Source organism: Triticum aestivum, chromosome 4B (assembly GCF_018294505.1).
Source record: "Triticum aestivum cultivar Chinese Spring chromosome 4B, IWGSC CS RefSeq v2.1, whole genome shotgun sequence".
Taxonomy (NCBI): Eukaryota; Viridiplantae; Streptophyta; class Magnoliopsida; order Poales; family Poaceae; genus Triticum; species Triticum aestivum.
Window position 1 is genome coordinate 22,436,135 of NC_057804.1, and position 19,871 is coordinate 22,456,005.

Sequence of the window (19,871 nt, forward strand, 5' to 3'; positions counted from 1 at the left end):
AGACATCAAATACCTCGCTGAAAACCGCTTGTCATTTCCTTCTGCTCCTCGTTGAGTTTGACACTCTTACTTATCGAAAGGACTACGATAGATCCCCTATACTTGTGGGTCATCAATGTGACGTTTATCTTTTTATGCATTTTATTTTGCTTAGGGCGATGGTAGCATTATAAGATGGTTCCTTCACTTAATTTTAAGATAAAAGGTGTTCCCCCTAAGTATGCACCATTACAAAAAAATCGTCGTTTCGAATCACCCCGTGATGATCGGGTGTGATAGACTCTTCATTCATATACAACGGGTGTAAGCAGTTTTCCACATGCAGAATATTTGGGTTAAACTTGACGAGCCTACCATGTACAGACATGCATGACCTCGGAACACGGAGGACTGAAAGGTCGAACATGAGTCATATAGTAGATATGATCAACACGGAGATGTTCATCATTAATGACTACCCTATCTCACGTGATGATCGGACATGAGTTAGTTGATTCGGATCATGTAACACTTAGACAACTTGAGGGATGTTGAGGGATGATCGAACATGAGCCACGTGTCACGCTCTGGAAGCTCCCTTCGAAATTTGCTTTTATTATTTTTCCGCACACGTTTTTGGTTTTTAGATGTTTTCTCGGTTTTCCACCAATCTTTCTTAAAAAACAGATTTTTTTTGTGAAAAAACATGTTTTCTTTATTTTTCCAGTGAGAGGCATGGTTTATCTTCCCCGAGAGGCATGGTTTTGCTTCCGAAAGAGGCACGGCAGTGCCTCTCGGAAAAGAAAAGAAAATGTTTTCTATTTTTTTCCTTCCATGAGACGCACGACAGAAACAAAAAAAACACGTTCTTTTCCTTCCGTGAGAGGCATGGGTGTGCCTCTCGGAAACGAAAAAAAAAGTATTTTCTCTTTTTTTCCTTTCATGAGAGGCATAGTTTTGCTTCCGCGAGAGACACGGCCGTGTTTCTCGGAGACGAAAAAAATGTGTTTCTCTTTTTTTTCCTTCCGTGAGAGGCACGGTTTTGCTTTCGAAAACGGATTTCAGAAAGGAAAAAAAACTTGCTCCCGATTCGGTTTTTGCGTCCTTTTTTAAAAGAAAAGTTTGTCAAAACCTATCAACACAGGATCTAGTTTTGAAGATCTCGACATGAGAAATCAAACGTGAAAACTGTTCAAGATTTGGACTTACGATTTAAGAGATAAAATGTTTTGAATAAACGAATCTATGAAAGAGGGAAAACTCTCAGGTTGCAACAAGTGGCGCAAATGCAGTGCGTCACTTGTCACAACCTAAGAAGATTAGAGTGATCTTTATAAAAAGTACTCCTCAATTGGTAATTTCGATCACCAATTTGCATATATTTGGGAGAATTTTAATGACATACATGTATATAGTTGGATTCGCATTAAGAGGAATGAAATCCTACTACTTTTGCTGCATACGTATCCCCGCCGTGTAGGATATATACTCATGTATATCAAAATAATCTCCAATTAATGTCCAGTAGGAACACACACAATCCTATCATTTTAAGGAAAAATATATCCACTTCTTAGTGGTAGTTATCCTACATGTCTTGTATACTATCATGTGGTACTATATACTACTTTATTATTTAAAATATATTAATATACTATATATAAGATGATTCAAAGTGAGTTACATGAAAATTTTGCAAGATAGATACTACATACGTCATACAAAACTCAAGTGGTGATAACTATCACTGGTGGTATATAAAATTTGTGTGTGTCTCTATATATATGTATGTATGTATGTAGTATGTAACTTAGATATAGACAAATCTAGATGGGTTGCAAATAGACCAACATATGCACATAGATCTACAATGTGGTAAACGTGCGGCCTAGTTAGTTTCTTGCCACATTTGGGCCCAGTTCATATACAAATCTTATAAAATGGCAGAATATTAATGCATGCACATTATATAGTTGGATTCTCATTAATAGAAATGAAATCCTAGTATTCAAATCTGCATATCCCCGCGTAGGATATATACGCACTACTATTGATAGTATATTAGTATCGAAATAATCTCCAATTAATGTCCAGTAGAAATACACAATCCTAGCATTTTATATTTGAAGGAAGAAATTTACTACCATATATTCGCAATTAAAGATATCCCATCAATGTGAAAACACACATGCGAGTCGGAAAAGCTATATAAGGAACTGCCTTGTCCCATGGATTCTCACATCCCATCTCCTCTCTCTGTACGTCGTCCATTCTCCTGAAAGCTGAAGCTCGCCATGGGCGGCTCAGCCGGCATGGTCGTGCTCATGGCGACGACGATTCTGGCGCTGCTGTGCATGGCGGCGGCCGGTGGCACGCCGCCGTTCTCGTGCTGGCCGGGGGCGCCGTACGTCCGTTTCTGCGACCAGCGGCTGCCGGTGGAGCAGCGCGCGGCGGACCTGGTGGCGCGGCTGACGCTGGCGGAGAAGGTGTCGCAGCTGGGCGACGTGGCGGCGGCGGTGCCGCGGCTGGGCGTGCCGGCGTACAAGTGGTGGTCGGAAGGGCTGCATGGGCTGTCCATGTGGGGCAAGGGCATGCACTTCACCGGCGCCGTCAAGCAAGTGACCAGCTTCCCGCAGGTGCTGCTCACCACCGCCTCCTTCGACGAGAAGATCTGGTACTTCACCGGCCAGGTATGTGTGTGTACATTTCATGTTCGTATCTGGGGTTTTCATCTAATTTTGAACTAAATATAAGGCGAATATTTATATAGAATTAATGCAACAGTGTGGTTATAATTTTTTGGCTATCAACCACCGATGCGACGCTCGTGTATCGGGAGCGTCTATTTTAGTCAAATTATAAATTCAGTCAACTTACATATAGCTATTGTGACATGGCATGTAGGCGATCGGCGTGGAGGCGCGGGCGTTGTACAACATCGGGCAGGCGGAGGGGCTCACCATCTGGTCGCCGAACGTGAACATCTACCGGGACCCGCGGTGGGGGCGCGGCCACGAGACCCCCGGCGAGGACCCGATCACGGCGAGCAAGTACGCCGTCGCCTTCGTGAGGGGCCTGCAGGGGCCCTCGCCGACGACGCTGCAGACCTCGGCGTGCTGCAAGCACGCCACCGCCTACGACCTGGACGACTGGCGCGGCACCGTCCGGTACAACTTCAACGCGAGGGTGAGCCCCCAGGACCTGGCCGACACCTTCAACCCGCCGTTCAGGAGCTGCGTGGGCGAAGGGCAGGCCAGCTGCGTCATGTGCGCCTACACCTCCGTCAATGGCGTCCCCGCCTGCGCCGACTACAACCTCCTCACCAAGACGTTCAGGGGGGAATGGGGGTTGAAGGGGTACGTGGCCTCCGACTGCGACGCGATCGCGCTGGTGCACGACGGGCAGCACTCCCGGCCCACGCCGGAGGACACGGTGGCCACCACGCTCAAGGCCGGCATGGACATGGACTGCGGGAACTACACGCAGGTGCACGGCATGGCCGCGCTCCGGCAGGGGAAGATGGCGGAGCGGGACGTGGACAGGACGCTCGTCAACCTCTTCTCGGTGAGGATGCGGCTCGGGCACTTCAACGGCGACCCCCGGAGCAACCCGCTGTACGGGCACTTCGGCGCCAACGACGTGTGCTCTCCCGCCCACAAGAACCTGGCGCTCCATGCGGCGGAGAGCGGCATCGTCCTGCTCAAGAACGACGCCGGCATCCTCCCGCTCCGCCGGTGGACGGTCGGGTCGGTCGCCGTCATCGGCCCCAACGCCAACGACCCCGGGGCTCTCCTCGGCAACTACTTCGGCCCGCCGTGCGAGACCATCACGCCGCTCCGGGGGCTCAATGGGTACGTGAAGGACGTGAGGTTCGAGCCCGGGTGCATCGATACGGCGTGCTGGTCCGCCGCGACGGGGAAGGCGGTGGCGGTGGCGAGGTCGACGGACCACGTGATCCTGTTCATGGGGACGAGCCACGTGCAGGAGGAGGAAGGGCGGGACAGGACGAGCCTGCTGCTCCCCGGACAGCAGCAGAGCCTCATCGAAGCCGTGGCCCGCGCGGCGAAACGGCCGGTGATCCTGGTGCTCCTCACCGGCGGCCCGGTGGACGTGACGTTCGCGAAATTCAACCCCAAGATCGGCGCCATCGTGTGGGCCGGTTACCCCGGGCAGGCCGGCGGGCTTGCCATCGCCAAGGTGCTCTTCGGGGAGCACAACCCCAGCGGCAGGCTGCCGGTGACGTGGTACCCCGAGGAGTACATGAGGGTGCCGATGACGGACATGCGGATGCGCGCCGACCCGGCCACCGGCTACCCCGGCCGTAGCTACCGCTTCTACCGGGGACCGGTCGTCTACAAGTTCGGCTACGGCCTCAGCTACTCCAGGTTCTCCCGCCGGCTGGCAGCCTCAGGACTGGCCGGGCATCAAAAGAGTCTGCTCGCCAGCCTGACCTCGACGCCAGCGGCGGACAGCGGCGCGAGCCACTACGACGTGGAGGAGATCGGGCCCGAGCGGTGCGAACAGCTCAAGTTCCCGGCGGTGGTCGAGGTGGAGAACCACGGTCCCATGGACGGAAAGCACTCGGTGCTGATGTTCCTCCGGTGGCCCAACGCGACGGGTGGGCGCCCGGCGAGCCAGCTGGTCGGGTTCCGGAGCCAGCACCTCGAGGCCGGCGAGAAGGCTAGCCTGACGTTCGATGTCAGCCCGTGCGAGCACTTGAGCAGGGCGAGGGAGGACGGCAAGATGGTGATCGACGGAGCCTCACACTTCCTCTTTGTCGACGAGGACGACGAGGCCGAGATCAGCTTCGACGCACGCCTGAATTAACTTCCCTTAGTTATTATTAGTCTGTTTTCGGCGGGGGTAAAAGATGAATTGCATAGCGGGTTGTTGCGGCGACACAATTAATTAACCGGAGCCTCGAGGAGCTAATTGTTCCAGCAACATCAAGAAATGTTTGCCAGTTTAGTGTAGCTACTATGTAATGGAATTGTCTGTTTCTAAATCCTCAATGAGAGGTTTTTACATGATCAATGAGATTCTTATTTCTGTCTCCGTAATCTGTAATTGTTTTTCTTTTAGAAAACAGGCGCAAGGGGCGCATGTTTAATAAAACCAACATAGGCTAAGGTAGCACAACGTTAAGTTCTTACAAACCAAGCATAATAAAGACAGAAATACAAATCATGACTCTAACATGAGCGCTAAGATAACTAAGGCCCCACAAGATCCGACTCAAGAGCTCCTATGAATAGTGTGAAGATGCTTGATGTTGAAAAGGATGCCTGCCTCCGCCTCACTGTCCTACCTCTTCCCTAGAGTATGCCATTGCAGGAAAAAATAGAGAACATTTAAAGATATAGTTAGCCGGATGGGATGGAATGGTTCCCTCAATGACAAGTTTGTTACGAGTAGGCCATAGCGCCCAAGCTAAAGTACTAAAATGTTCTCCAAGCTAGGCAAAGTTGCTGCCCGCAAGCATTGTTGAACGGCGCAAGAATCTCTACTATCGAATTTGGATTCCAATTTTGCCCCAAACAATCATGTACATAACTCCACAAGAATTTTGCAAGAGCACATTGAACAGAATGTGGTTGGCGCTTTTCGGAGCTCCACATAAAGCACAACACTTGTTGCCCAGACCATATAACATTTTTGAAGGTTAATAGCGAAGGCCAGACGATCCATTTGCGCTTACCAAATGAATATGAAAGTGATAAATCCCAAAACGTTCGGAATTTAGGCATGGCAATCCGAATGTTTTTCATGGCAACTTTTGTTCACGCGAGGTTGACAAACACGACAATTTTTTGACAAAAAGAAACTGGGGCAAAGTTGCCACGTTTTAACAACTAAAGTTGTCACCTCTCGTCAACTAAAGTTGCCATGAAAAAATGTTCAGGATGGCATACTTCACATCTGAACATTCGGTATTTATTGGGGCCCAATGAATATACGCACTTTGAGGGGAGGCACAAGTAGCTAAAATTACGAATCATGTATTATTTGGGATTTTTAAAAATTAATTTTGAAGATTTTTTTCCACATTTAAAAATGTTCATGCTTTCATAAAAGGGACATTTTTTATTTTTAATGAACATCTTTAGATTTTACGAACAAATTTTAATTTGATGAACATTTTTAAAATTTAATGAATATTTTTTGTATTTATGAACACAATTTTCAATTTTATGAAGATTTTTTTATGTTGATGAACTTTCTTTCTATTCGATTAACATTTTTTGTATTCAATGGACATTTTTTGAAATTGATGAAAAAAGTTTGAATTCGATGAGCAAAAATTGTCTACGAATTGAAAAAGGATGTAGAACAAGAATAAAGAAAAGGAAAAACATAAACCTTCCAACCTTCCCAAATTGGGTTTGGAGGAAACCTAAAAGGGCCGGCCCTATAGCACAGGGTGCTCGCGTGTCGCGTCCCACCCGGAGGATTTTAGACCGGCCCACTCGTCCCGTCCCAGCGAAAAAGCAGGCCCAACAAACAATGGCCCAGCTCAGCCGGCTTCAACCTAGCCCAACAAACAACGCACGCAGCGACACTGAGAGAGCCCCTGCTCGTCGTCCCCGACCTCGGCCGCTCGGCTCCCGATCTCGCCGGCTCGCCGGACGCCGTCGCCCGTCGCCGCCTGCCTCTCCGCCCCGCCCCGCCCCGCACGCCCGACCGGCGCTCAGCGCCACCGGGCCCCTCTGGCGCCCCTGCAAAGTCGGCGCCCGCCGCCCCTCCGCTCTCCGCCGACTCCGGCACTCGGCTGGCAGCAAGCCGGCAGCCCAGCCCTGCCCGGCGGCCAGCCTTTAGCCCGATTTGAGGACGTGAGGTGAGCTTCCCATTCCCCCCAGTTTCTGATTTAGGGTTTGATCTTTGCTGTCCGTTGCATCAATCAGGTGGAAGAGTAAGTCGCCTAAGTCTATTGCGTTGACTAAACAATCAGTACAAGAACACACTGTCCTGTGAACGCATACACATTAGATTTTGCTATCCAGTGCATACATGAACACATGATCAGTGACATAATAATGATTTGTCTGATTGTTTGCCTCTCTTAACAAATTAACAATGCCGCATATTCTTCTTTGAACTTCTCAAGGAATGTATTATGTAGGCTTCTCTTCTGCAATTTGAGAATTTTAGTATGTCTGTAAGGCCATATTGATCTGTTTCGATGTGCTACTGGTAAATTAATTAGAAAGTTGGCATGTCATGTTTGTTGTAGAATTTCTTTAGGTGGACCACCCTGTTTTAACATCCTAGAAAAAATTAGGGCTTTTTTTCCATTTTGTGAGAACCAGGGTTTGAATTGAACCCTGGTTTGTAGCCTCACACCTGGAGGCTGGAGAACTTACCACCGTGCAACATTCTTTTTGCGCTGCAAAACTTCTAAGTAATTTGTTTTCGCCCCTGTGTGAGTAGTGTTCCTGACTTGCTTCCTGTGGCTCTGGTAAATGATATGATGAACTTTGTGTCGTGCTTGCCTAGATTACAAGTGGGCAGCCCCTAAAACAATGCGGACCTCCTTCCAGTGAAGAAATTTTAAAGTAGCTAATGCACCGTTTCAGTCTCAGGGAGGTTTTAAAAGCTGAACATCAAACAACCGAGGCGCCAAACAGATCTCTTCTATCTGTTGGCACCATTCAGGCTCTATCTATTAAGCTAGTTTGATAAGTTTCCGTGTGTACTTTGACCCAAACTCATGTACTGATAAGACTGTCGATGATCCTATATGGGTGGGACAAATTTCTTGGTTACATTATGTCATCTCAATGTCTTCAACTCTCCTTTGCTGTTTGGCCACTTTCTGGTTTCCTTTTGAGAGTGTGTTTTATGTATCTGCAGGGCGGGTGTGTGAATGGCTCAACCCTCTGTCATTCTTGCAACTGCAAGTTATGATCACACAATCAGATTTTGGGAAGCCAAGAGTGGTCGCTGTTACCGCACTATTCAGTATCCAGACTCGGTGAGTGTTGGCTCTGGGTTCTTCATTATCCTTATGACAAAGTAATGATGTACATAAGGTGGATGGACCATACCCTTCCATAATTCTGTTCAAACAGTCTTACAGGACTACAAAATATTATAGACCAATGCATAGGCTTCGCTTCAAGACATAGTTACATACTTGCAATCATATGCACCGTGTGCCTGTTGACAACCTATCTTTTGCAGCAAGTCAATCGCCTTGAGATAACCCCGGACAAGCGATTCCTAGCTGCTGCTGGCAATTCCCATATCCGCCTTTTTGATGTTAACTCAAATAGCCCACAACCGGTATGTTACATGTTCTCTAAAAGCAACCAATCTGGACCAACATGTTTCCGTTCCTTATTTACTCAATATCCTAACAGGTAATTAGCTATGATTCGCATACTAGTAATGTGATGGCTGTGGGGTTCCATTGTGATGGCAACTGGATGTACTCAGGTTCTGAGGATGGCACTGTGAGAATTTGGGATTTACGGTGAGGTTTCTCATCTTATTATGTTGCTTGGCTACAGCTTTTTTTTCCTTCACGGCTTCACCTGCTGTTCTCAAATAATTATTTTAATCAAGACAGAGAATCCAAAGCAAACCCATCTATAGGTCCTGTTATGCTCGATTCGATGTGGTTTGGGTAAACTACATCAAACGGGATTAAGTGTCAATCACTCAATTGAATGTAACCTGTTTAGAAAATCCTACCAATTTATTTCTCTATAAATCTGCTCTATCCAAATCTTGTCGAATGGCCCATGTGAGAGTTCACTGATACTCAAGAGTGTTTTTCTGTGCGAAGGAATAGTGGTCTTGAAGGTGAAACTTTAACTAGATACTCACCATTATAGTAATATCCTGTGTTTTTGACTTTTTGTTAATGATTTTCCTGTCCATGATGTATGTTCTGTTGATCTGAATCTTTATTCGTGTGCATGTATGGTTTTAGGACTGCCACTTGTCAACGAGAATATGAAAGTCGCGCAGCTGTCAACACCGTGGTCCTACACCCAAATCAGGTTAGAATATGTTCCGGCAGGTCTTAACCAATTTCGGTTTTCATTATCCAAGCATAGCACTGAATATTGCATTTGATCATAAGCTTGTTGACTAGCTAATACTATCTGAAAAGAAGGCTTGTATTTTTTTGTGTGAAGTCAAATGATGCATAGTTTGACCAAATTTGTAGGAAGAACCATCAACAACTACAATCTTAAAATAGATATAGTATAATTATGAAAGTATATTGCGTTGTATATCTAATGATATTAATTTGGTATCATAGGTCTTGATAGTTTTTGCTACAAACTGGCAAGGGTTGTCTTATTTGCCACATTTGTCCTGGTATTTTGTTCATTCTATATCATTTACTTCCACATTATCTCCCCAATGTTCCAGAAAGAACTAATATCTGGCGACCAGAACGGAAACATACGTGTGTGGGATTTGGCAGCTAATTCATGCAGCTGCGAGTTGGTAAGTTGCATATTTCAGATTGTAGGTACAAGTGTATAATTAAAGTGAGATGCAAGAACACGCTTGATGTTTTGTTCCATTTATTCAGGTGCCAGAGGTCGATACAGCTATAAGATCTCTGACAGTCATGTGGGATGGGAGTATGGTTGTTGCTGCAAATAACCGTGGGACATGTTACGTTTGGCGCTTGCTTAAGGGTACTCAGGTTTGAGTCTGCAGACCTACATGCCATTGTACACTATGATTTCTGCATTTTTTTTCAAGCTGATGAGACCACTTGTTTAGACAATCACCAGCTTTGAGCCCCTCCATAAGCTGCAAGCCCATGATGGCTACATTCTGAAGTGCCTGCTTTCACCTGAATTTTGTGACCCTAACAGGTATATGATGATCAAAATGACCAATTTTCGCTTTCCTGACTCTTCTAAATGTCTTCTTTTGCACACTGCTTTCTAGTTCCCATTCATTCATTTGCCAAACTGCATTGGTGCACATGAAAATCTTTTTAGTCGGTAGCATTCACCTTTCAAAGCTCGTAAGCTCCATTTGCACTTTTTTCATCTCAAAAAAGGATTCATCTTCGTATACTAAAACAATGTACCACCTGGGTTTGTTTATAGGTATCTTGCAACTGCATCATCTGACCACACTGTAAAGATTTGGAACGTGGATGGCTTCAAGTTGGAAAAAACTTTAGTCGGTAATTTCTGGGCTCCTTTCTAATTCTAAATTTATCAGTTAGAACTAAAAGTTGTACTCCCTCTGTAAACTAATATAAGAGCGTTTAGATCACTACTTTAGTGATCTAAACGCTCTTATATTAGTTTACGGAGGGAGTAGAATTTTAATCGGTACACTGAAACTATGCGGGGTTTTCGACTCTCCAGGTCACCAGCGCTGGGTCTGGGACTGCGTTTTCTCGGTAGACGGAGCTTATCTGATAACAGGTACGCGCTAACCGCTCACATGGTGCTGCTCTCCTGGCTATTCACGATTTAAAACCGGGCAAATCTTTTGCCGTTTTGCAGCTTCGTCTGATACGACGGCAAGACTCTGGACAATGTCGACCGGAGAGGCCATCAGGGTGTACCAGGGGCACCACAAAGCAACCGTCTGCTGCGCCCTCCATGACGGGGCTGAATCGGCACCATCATAAGCAACACCACCGCGACGCGGCATGGTTCTGTACATATCTCTGTCGGTTCGAACAACGCAGCAGGGCGCTCTGCTAGATTTTCAGCGCCGTGGCAGCTCGAAGACAGACGGTTTTAAGATTTGATTTGCTGTAGATCCATGTAACAATGTATATGCAGTGCAGCCTTTGGGGGCTGCGCACAGGTGAATTGTATGGTTGCTTACTTTGGTGGATATTTATTTGTGCACAACCGAAATAATATGTTCCCGCCGCCATTGGTTCCGCTTGGTAAATGCGAGCTGGAAATGTGTTCGACGTCGACTGTTTTTCCTCTGGTTCTTTGCTATATTCTTCTTTGGTTCGACGGCCAAATGGTTATAAGATGAAGATGAGAGCATGACTTGATGGAGCAAGGCAGCCACTATTCAGGCTCAGTTTTTTGGTTTATGTCATAAGCCGCCTTCTCTCTAGTTTCTTTTAAGGGAAAGCCTTTTGGTATTTTATTTCTCAGCCAAAAGAGTTACATCTTTTAGTAGTAAGAATGTTTCTTTTTTGAGAATCAGACGGCTAGAATTGGGGGGTTCTCCATCCCAAACATAATCAGACTGAGTTTCATAAGAATGTTTCTTTTTTGAGAATCATCATAGGATGCTTTGCCAGAGTGGCCTCTCCCTAGCTTATTTTAGAAACCGATCCCCTTATTCGCTTGGGGTCAGTTAAAAGCCGCTAAAAGAACTAGGCCTTAGTGCGAGAGATGGTGCATTTGGATACAGTTATTCCAGAGATAAACAACGCCCGCACTAACAGTATCCATTTCTGAGTCCGAGATCATCTACACCCGATGAACAGTACCGAAAGAAAAGGCAAATTTTAAAAAAAAAACTTTTTTTTTGCATGGAAGATGTTTTAGTGCGTGAGACCATGCCAGTTTTCAGCGCGTTCGGACATCTGAGTAGCTCTCAGGACAAAAAAGTAAATCGGTTTGAGTTAACTATTTCACAGACCTCAAATTTGTATTGGCACGGATCTCACGCACTGAAATATCTTCCATGTAACCAAAAAAAAAATCAGATTTTCTGAATTTTTCTAGTATTTTTTTCTTCTGATTTTATAGTTCATGGCAGGAGCAGATGAGCTCGGGAGCCGGATCACCGCTCTACCGCGCTAACTGTCATTTGATCCAGCTTGCGAGGGGGAGGGAGAGGCACTGCTTCCACCAAAACCTACAACATCTGCAGCTGATTACAACAACTCCTACAGTGAGCCATTTTATTACTATGGTATCAGCATCAACCACAACACTAAATTAAAGCGGGTTTTTTTTATCTCCGTTCTCGACGTTACTCATACAACATGATGAATTGAAATGTCCCAGAACAAGAAAAAAGAAAAGAGAAATTACATCTAGCTCACTGGTTTTCTACTTGCACTAGCCCAATTGTGGGTAGCCAACTAGGGCAAACAATGAAGGATTAATACAAAGGTCCGATTATTCATTCATAATCATAACAGAAGGGAGAAAGGAGTTGAACAAAGCAACAAGACTGTGGTGGTGCCATCGCAGGACCTCGTTGCGCATAGATAGGAAGAATTGGCCACTGCTACCACCATCATGTTTCGACCTAGCGACCACTGGGAGCTTTCACCCAAGGAACACTGACCTTGAAATTCCAATCCAAGCCATCAAAGATAAGATGAACGCACCAGCACCAGCACCAGCACCGGCACCGCAACCGACATTGGTGGTGAGTTGACGGGTGCGCGTGGATGCTTGCGAGATTGTGCGCGCACCGACCATCTGAGCAAGCATAAACGTCTTCTGAAACGATGTTTGTCTACTTATATGGATGCTGGTACGCATCATAAGGTTTGCTTGAAATTACTAATGTAAATAGTGTCCATAAACAATTGGAAGTCCGATACACAAACATATTCCATCTTTTTGTGGACTGCCATGACCAAATTAAAAACAAAGACTCAGCAGTACAGAAGGTGGTAATGCATCTCATAGAAATGCTTAAAAACAAAAGGGAAAATCATAACGGAGAACATACATAACCAGCAGTGATACAGGTTTAACTTACAAGACTAAAACAATAGCTTTAGCTTAGTGACGCAACCACTAACGAAGAAATGAAAGCGGGATGAATATATTACCTATTTGACCAAAACCATGTCATCCCCAGCAGCCTTGGCAGCAACAGCTTCCAATTGTCTCCATGCCGATTCCCGTTGCTCCTCCAATTCTTTGGCTTTTTCTTCTTTCTCAACGTACTGCTGGTGGCACTCATCAAATAGATCACTATCCATGTCCAAAAACATCTTGCGCACATTTGCGGTCAGGCCATGAACAGCTTGATTCCAGTGGCTCTGTATGTTCCTCTCAAGTGCTTCAAATATTATTGGAAATATAACACCACGATTTTGGGCAATCAAGCTTACGATGTGATCATTGTTCCATAAGAACAAAGCCCGCTCAGCAACCTGCCAAAAATAAATAAACATTAACGATTAAGCAAAATATCAGATAAATGAAGTGGCCATGCATCACAGAATATACTCCCTCTGTTCCTAAATATTTGTCTTTTTAGAGATTTCAAATGGACTACCACCTGTATATAGACATATTTTAGAGTGTAGATTCACTCATTTTGCTCCGTATGTAGTCACTTGTTGAAATCTCTAGAAAGACAAATATTTAGGAACGGAGGGAGTACAAAGGTTGTGTAATCAAACGTGGTTCTTAAGCAAAACCAGCAAGAAACTGCAAACAAATAGATAATGTCATGGTGTGAACTAGAGTAGCATGAAACAGACTAACAGTATGATGAAACGGTAGGGAGCAGCTAGTTCTCTATTTGGAAGGGGTAGCTATACCATTATAACATGTATAGCAGCAGGTAATACCACTAGCACTAACTACTCCCTAAGTCCGGGTTTATTGGGCCCGTTAGCCAAAACTCAAAGACCAAGGCAGAATATTAAAGCTGACAACCCGTGATTTCCGAGCACCAACAACCAATCACATTAGCTCACAGTTATTATGGAGCATGCCAGCAGCCGGTTGCCCGCTCCGCTTGTGCATGCAGCCAATCATCATACTCCTCCAGCGCTAGCCATATTAGGCCGTGATTATGCATGCAGCTGGTTGCATGCCGAAACGTCAACCAATCAGGCGCAAGTTCAGCCGAGGGGGGCGAGGGAAATCAGATGCACATGTCTAGTGGGGAGAAAAACGGACGCAGCTAGCTTGCTCACGGGCCCAATAAACCCAGACGGAGGGAGTATTTGACATGCCTTAGTCCGACATCCCAGGATATAGGGATCTGATGAGCACAACTGACAGATCGACAGAACAAATAGCTTGCTCTGAGCAACTTTCTTTTACACATATAATCATCCAATGAAACTTATCAGATCAATATTGCTCGAAATGCCATCAAAGACAGCAGATTTGGAAATGTACCACTGCCACTTCTTCGGCAAAATTGCAATGTGGCACGACTTTCTTTTGTCAGGGAAAGGAAGGTGTGAGTAATTGCTACCAGGGTTTTAATTATCTCGTGCACATGAACTGCTGACACCTAACCAGGATCTCTTCTTACAGGAGAAAGGGCAATCGGAAAGCATGTTATAAAGTACAAATAACTGTATCATCAAATAGGTCAAAGCCCAAAACATACTGATTAAATGTAGCAAAGAAACCCGCTTATATGTGCAGTTATCAGGAAGCGGACATATGATACATCTAATATATTTCTTTGGCCTGGTGACAGGCACTCCTAATATCTATAGATTAACAATAAAGCTTCTTGATGGGCTTTCTTACTCTCCTCCAATTAAAAGAACTCCAAGAGAAATGGATTCGGTATTAAACTAGTATGGTCACACATCCACAAACAATGCTCATAAGTAGAAAAATATATTTGCATATGCAGACCGAAAATACATAAGTAGTGCCAAACAAGGGTGATGAATGCAAATAGGTTACGGAATGAAAAAGACATAGTACAGTGACATGAAAGCATACAAAGCGGCAAAGGAGCAACTGCATTCCAATTTGGCGGCTCAAGGGGTCCTGGCAATGGGACCATGAACACAATTTAACTTCCCTATCAGTCAAATTTTATTTTTTTTGAAAAACCTGCTACAAGGCGTCCAATACATTGGGTTGAAAAATAAAATGATGAGGAATTTCACAATTAAGAAACTATATGTATTAGCCAAATCTAGTGTATCTAGTAGTTAGCCAACGCTTGGAGAGGAAAGTGTTTGGGTTCAAACCAATTCCAGACTAGTTCCAACATGAGAAAAGTTTGAAGTTTGACCCACTAAGTCTCCGTCAAAACCCCATTAACATTGCATTCTGGTGAAAATTACTGAACATAAAAGAAAATGCCCATACTCGTACAATCATTAGAAAATGAACTGGAAATCAGCATGCAAATCTCACTCTACCATAAGACCTAATAATTAGGTTCTTGACCGTTAAATCCACTGGTAAAAATATGCAAGATTGAACTAATCCTTAAGATATGCTCATCACCATCGTTGCAAATAGTAGACTCATGATGCAGAGCTCAGTTTGGAGTAGAACAATAGTCTAAAATGGATATAATTGACTGATAGGGAAGTTAAATTGTTTGTGGATGGTTCTTGTTAAAAGATGGTAAAACTGAAACTTGTATCCTCTCATTTTTGTTTGTGTGTGTGTGGGGGGGGGGGGGGGGGGGGTGGGGGGGGTATTCTGCTAGCTGAGCTTTTCAATGATTCACTTACATGGTGCAAGCAGATGCCTAGCAATAGAAAAATACAAGATGGCTTGCATGCCTTATAGTTGTTCTTAACTTCTTATAAGTAATTCGCCCTTGAATAATATGTGCAGGCTAATTACCAATAAAAAAGCAACAGTTTATAGGTGCGTACAAGTTAAGTCTCGCAGAGCAGGTCAACTTGTAAAAATGTAACAAAGTACTACAAGGCACGTTACATTAATGACAAGCCCTCACATGGACTTTTACGAAATCCAAATATGAAAAAGTAATTGTTCTCTATCCACATCCACACTTCCCGCTCATCCATAAAATCGGCACAGATCCAATTAACCCGCAAATTTCACCAACAAACTGGTCGGGATAAGCTAGATGGTGCAGATTTACATTCAAACCGGTCTTACTTTATCCTATATTTGGATATAGGAGGGTTTGTTCTGATTAACCTGGATAAACACTGCAATCCTGAAGACAGGTTATCAATAAATGTACAATACAAATGTATTCATAATCTAATGGCCAAGACAAACAATGAAACTAGGCAGCAAAAGAAAGACCAAGTGTAGCTTGATCTACGACGTAACGCAATACTGTGCACATCTGCCTCACATAGTGGACTGGTAAAATAATTGAAAGTCGACCTCTTTTATGTTTAGTTATATGCATCGTTCATGTCAATCCATACACAACCTCATGCTAACAGCCCACAGTCATCTCTACTAAACTCAAGCTAACCGAAGGTGGATCTACCATTTTATAATATCAAATGATGCAGCAAGTGCCAAAATATACAGACAATACGACTAGGGAAATTGATAAATATAGCAAGAACAAAAGGCTGTTGAAACGTGTGGATCAGACACTAAAAAAAAAATATAGAGGATTGATAAATAAGACATCCTATCTAATTGCAGAATAGGATTCTTTCACACAGTAACACAAATACCTAGTACACAATACTGAGTGCAGTATTGCAATACTAGAACTTTGACTAACAAAGTAACAAACACTATTCGGTATTCACTACAAGACTTAAGAGTATATAACTAAAAGCCTTTAGTCCCAAACAAGTTGGGGTAGGCTAGAGCTGAAACCCATAAGATCTCGTAACCAACTCATGGTTCTGGCACATGGATGGCTAGCTTCCACACACTTAAGAGTATATATAGATTTTTATAAAATCTGAACAAGATTCCTAACTTCCACTTGTGATATAGGCATGAAAGTGGTCGTCGAATGATGGTGGTTGATGGTTTACTAAGAAACCAAAGGTAGGGAAGACAATCAAAGGCAAATCAGGAACAAAACAAGTGATAGGCTGGCAGCTTTTGGGCATGTAGGTTGTTATTCACATTTTAATAATTTTTCACAAACACTGGCAATGGCCTTTTAATCATACAAATGCTAATTTGTTCACAAATACTCATTGTCAAATTTGTTTTGTGCTGTAGTCATGGATTGCTTGTTCATCTTATACAAAACAGGCCAAGAAAAAACCACGCTGACGAAAGAACTTGTTTGCACACACCACCAAAATAGTTCTGGTTCATCCTTGGCACAAAGAACATGCGCGTAGGAAGAAGATAGCCTTTCCATATCTAACTGGATGAAACTCTACGTTACAAAGTAAAGATTAGTTTATTTCGCAAACAGACAGATGACGCACACACACAAAATAACGGCTTTTCCTAGCACCACATTAAGTGCCTTATCCATACATTCCAAATGTATGTGTCCGATTAAATGGATGATACCGTACGTTACGAACTAAAAACTAGTTTATTTCACAAACAGACAGATGACGTACACACACAAAATAACGGTTTTTCCCTAGCACCTACACTGAGTGGCTTATCCATACATTTCCAAATGTATGTGTCCCATTTCCTCACAAAGGCGTATCAAGAAATACATGGGAGCAGATTTGCCTACGTAACCATATTCATGGGAGCACCCCGAAGAAATATAACAGCAAGCAGATACAAAATGATCAAACATAATGAAAAAAAGCATACCTGGAAATGGGCACTGTTAAGGCAGCGCCCTATCTGTTTAAACAGCGGCACCATGCACCGCTGGAACTCAGCAGGCTGTGTGGCCTCGAGCACTTCCTCGAGCTCCCCCAAAAACAGCACCTCCTTCTGGCAATTTATGAGTGGCCAGTACTTGAGGAGACCCCTGATGACCGCATCGGCAAGTTTGTAGTCCTTCTCGACAAACTGGACAATGCAATAGGACAGCTGCTGGTGGTAGATTCCGACGGACTTGGGCTTGTGCAGCGGGATGAGCGCGCGGCTGAGGAACAGCTTGTGCTCCTCCTTCATAGGCAGGGCAAAGCCATTAATTATGCTGCCGAGAATCTCAAGGAGCTCGCCAATGCCGTTGTGGCGCTCGGTCTCAAAGATGAAGCGGTAGAACACATTATTGATGGCCTTGCGGATGAACGGGCGGTGAACCATGAACTTGCCATAGATGCGGTGGAGCACGGTCTTGAGGTACTCGCGCTCGCGGGGGTCCTCGGAGTCGAAATGGTCGAGGAGGCGGAGCACGAAGGCATGGTCGACGTAGCGCTTGGCGACCTTGGTGTCGGTGTCCGGGGACACGACGTAGCGGAGCAGGAGCTCGTAGACGAGCTGGATGTGCGGCCAGGCGGGGTCGAGGTAGGGCTCCTCCTCGTCGTCCGGGGTGGCATTGGGGTCGATGTTGGCGGCGGACTCGTACAGCGCGGGGGGCAGGGGCCGGAATATGTTGGCGGAGATGGCGGCGACGAGGGCCTCCTGGACGGCGTCGGGGAGGCGTGCGGGCGCGTTGGCGTTGGCGGCGGGGGCGGGGGCCTGCACGTAGTCGACGAGCTCGAGCAGCGCCTGCCGCTTGGCCTCCTTCTCGCGCGGATGCTTGAGGGAGTCGGAGAAGTCGAAGAGCGCGGCGACGAGGCGCAGCTTGCGGAGGAGCAGCCCGGGGCGTTCGCCGGCGGGCACGTCGCGGAGGAGCGGGAGCGGCTCGAGGAGCGGCGGCTGCTGCGCGGCGGCCGGGGCGGGGGAGGCGGCGGCGGCGGCGGCGTGCGGCGAGGTGGGCGAGGGCGGCACGGGCGAGGCGGAGGCGCGGGAGGCGTGGTTGACGGTGACGGGCGCCGCCCCGCCGGAGGAGGAGGACGGGGCCGCGCCTCGGGGCTCGGCCGCCGCCGCGTCGTGGCCGCGCGCGCCCTTGCGCGCCCCGCGCTTGATGATCTTGTTGAACATGGCGCCGGATTGGGAGATCGGCGGCGGGCGGGCGGGCGGATCGGTCGATCAATCAATCAATCCCCTTTCGCCGGGCCTGCGTCGCCCTCGCCCTTGGCGTCGGGGGATTCGGCGGAGGGGGGTGGGTGGGGTGGGGTGGGGGAGGGGGGTCAGCCGGAGAGGGGCGGCGCGCGGAGGAGCGGGGAGGGAGGCGCCATGGCGAATTGGGTGGTGATTTGGGGGGGGAGAGAGAGGAGGGAGGGAGGATCAAAGGGGGGAGGAAGACAGGCAGGAAGGGGGGCATGTTTTTTTTTCTTTTACTTCTTTTTGTATTTCCTAGAGAGGGATTTATTTGAGGAAGATATTACAAAAATACTACTTATTATTTACTTTACTTGCAAGATAAGTGGCAGTTTCACTTCTTTCAATTCAACCCCCTCTTTACTCCAACTGTTCAAAAAATGTAAAAGAAAATTATGTACAAGCCAATAATAGTAACATTGTTTTCCCTAAGAAAAAGTAACGTTGTTTTCCTTCCGCCCTTTTCTCTTTGTACTGACTAGTAAGATGCATGTGCATTGCACGGAACATTAGATTGTTCCATGGCCTTCTGGATGTGGTGGGGCAGAGACAAGGCTGATTGGGAGAGACAAGGAGTTGTTTGTAAATATGAAGAAAAAAAATGTGGGCATCTATTTGCAAAACTGCAACAGTTTGCTTTGTATGCGTCAGATCTAGATCCGACGGCTATTGATGAAAGATGGAAGGCACACCATTATCACCAATTCAGATTTTTATAGGAGTGGAGATAACTGTCGAATGACTGCTGGGAGGGGACGGCAAGCGAACGTTTTTGTGTGACAACTTGTACGTGGTGGGAGACGGCAGTTCACGTTTGGCTTTTGCCACAAAAATTCTCTTCTTTTTTAGAATTTGCCATGCGTTTCTGAAGAAACTGCCATCCCATGCAACTAAACTTGTCATCGTAAACGTTCACGTTAAAAACCCTCCGAGCGAACGTTCGCTAGCTATTGTAGTCGTTTCTCTTTCCCCTTTTTTCTTAAAAATATTTCCCATTCTCTTACAACTTTTCGCCGTCTTCATTCAATAAAATATTGCTTTAATTGTTTAAAGAAACATCTTTACGTTTCATCTAACACGGGGGATTTGATCTTTTGACCATAAAAATAACATCTCCGTTTTTTTCGTAAAATGTATATATGGTGTTTACAGTTATTATTGTTTAAATGGTAATCATGGAAAAGCAGTTATTATTTATATGGTGTTTGCAGTTATTCTGGAGAG

The 19,871-nt window shown here is 45.6% G+C and overlaps 3 protein-coding genes across 4 annotated transcripts; 2 read left to right on the top strand and 1 right to left on the bottom strand.

Moving 5' to 3' along the window:
* The first annotated feature begins 2,273 nt into the window (after positions 1-2,273).
* LOC123089895 (probable beta-D-xylosidase 7) lies at positions 2,274-4,806 on the top strand. The gene is made up of 2 exons (XM_044511446.1): positions 2,274-2,669; positions 2,884-4,806. Exons 1-2 carry the CDS (start codon positions 2,274-2,276, stop codon positions 4,804-4,806), a joined length of 2,319 nt encoding a protein of 772 aa, XP_044367381.1.
* Positions 4,807-6,525: 1,719 nt separating this feature from the next.
* LOC123090680 (target of rapamycin complex subunit LST8) lies at positions 6,526-10,851 on the top strand. Its single transcript, XM_044512006.1, has 11 exons — positions 6,526-6,814; positions 7,831-7,951; positions 8,161-8,262; positions 8,340-8,452; positions 8,915-8,984; positions 9,364-9,441; positions 9,530-9,646; positions 9,727-9,821; positions 10,062-10,141; positions 10,329-10,388; positions 10,470-10,851. The coding sequence occupies exons 2-11, from the start codon at positions 7,844-7,846 to the stop codon at positions 10,595-10,597; spliced, it is 951 nt and encodes a 316-aa protein (XP_044367941.1). The 5' UTR covers positions 6,526-6,814; positions 7,831-7,843; the 3' UTR covers positions 10,598-10,851.
* Positions 10,852-11,878: 1,027 nt separating this feature from the next.
* On the bottom strand, positions 11,879-18,745 carry LOC123090678 (serine/threonine protein phosphatase 2A 57 kDa regulatory subunit B' beta isoform). 2 transcript variants are annotated; one of them, XM_044512003.1, is made up of 3 exons: positions 17,364-18,745; positions 12,734-13,060; positions 11,879-12,525 (listed from the first exon to the last, which is right to left on the bottom strand). In XM_044512003.1, exons 1-2 carry the CDS (start codon positions 18,585-18,587, stop codon positions 12,734-12,736), a joined length of 1,551 nt encoding a protein of 516 aa, XP_044367938.1. In that variant the 5' UTR covers positions 18,588-18,745; the 3' UTR covers positions 11,879-12,525. The 2 variants fall into 2 exon arrangements, with proteins under 2 accessions (XP_044367938.1, XP_044367937.1); XM_044512002.1 differs by having other exon boundaries at positions 11,879-12,374; positions 17,364-18,744.
* Positions 18,746-19,871: the final 1,126 nt, after the last annotated feature.

What these genes read in the sequence shown, in the direction of transcription:
- LOC123089895 (XM_044511446.1), top strand. Translation starts at nt 2,274, where the DNA reads ATGGGCGGCTCAGCCGGCATGGTCGTGCTCATGGCGACGACGATTCTG. An exon ending in TCTGGTACTTCACCGGCCAG is followed by an intron (nt 2,670 to 2,883) that starts GTATGTGTGTGT and finishes CATGGCATGTAG; the next exon opens with GCGATCGGCGTGGAGGCGCG.
- LOC123090680 (XM_044512006.1), top strand. Translation starts at nt 7,844, where the DNA reads ATGGCTCAACCCTCTGTCATTCTTGCAACTGCAAGTTATGATCACACA. An exon ending in CTATTCAGTATCCAGACTCG is followed by an intron (nt 7,952 to 8,160) that starts GTGAGTGTTGGC and finishes TATCTTTTGCAG; the next exon opens with CAAGTCAATCGCCTTGAGAT. An exon ending in ATTCATGCAGCTGCGAGTTG is followed by an intron (nt 9,442 to 9,529) that starts GTAAGTTGCATA and finishes CCATTTATTCAG; the next exon opens with GTGCCAGAGGTCGATACAGC.
- LOC123090678 (XM_044512003.1), bottom strand. Translation starts at nt 18,587, where the DNA reads ATGTTCAACAAGATCATCAAGCGCGGGGCGCGCAAGGGCGCGCGCGGC. An exon ending in TTAACAGTGCCCATTTCCAG is followed by an intron (nt 13,061 to 17,363) that starts GTATGCTTTTTT and finishes TATTTTTGGCAG; the next exon opens with GTTGCTGAGCGGGCTTTGTT.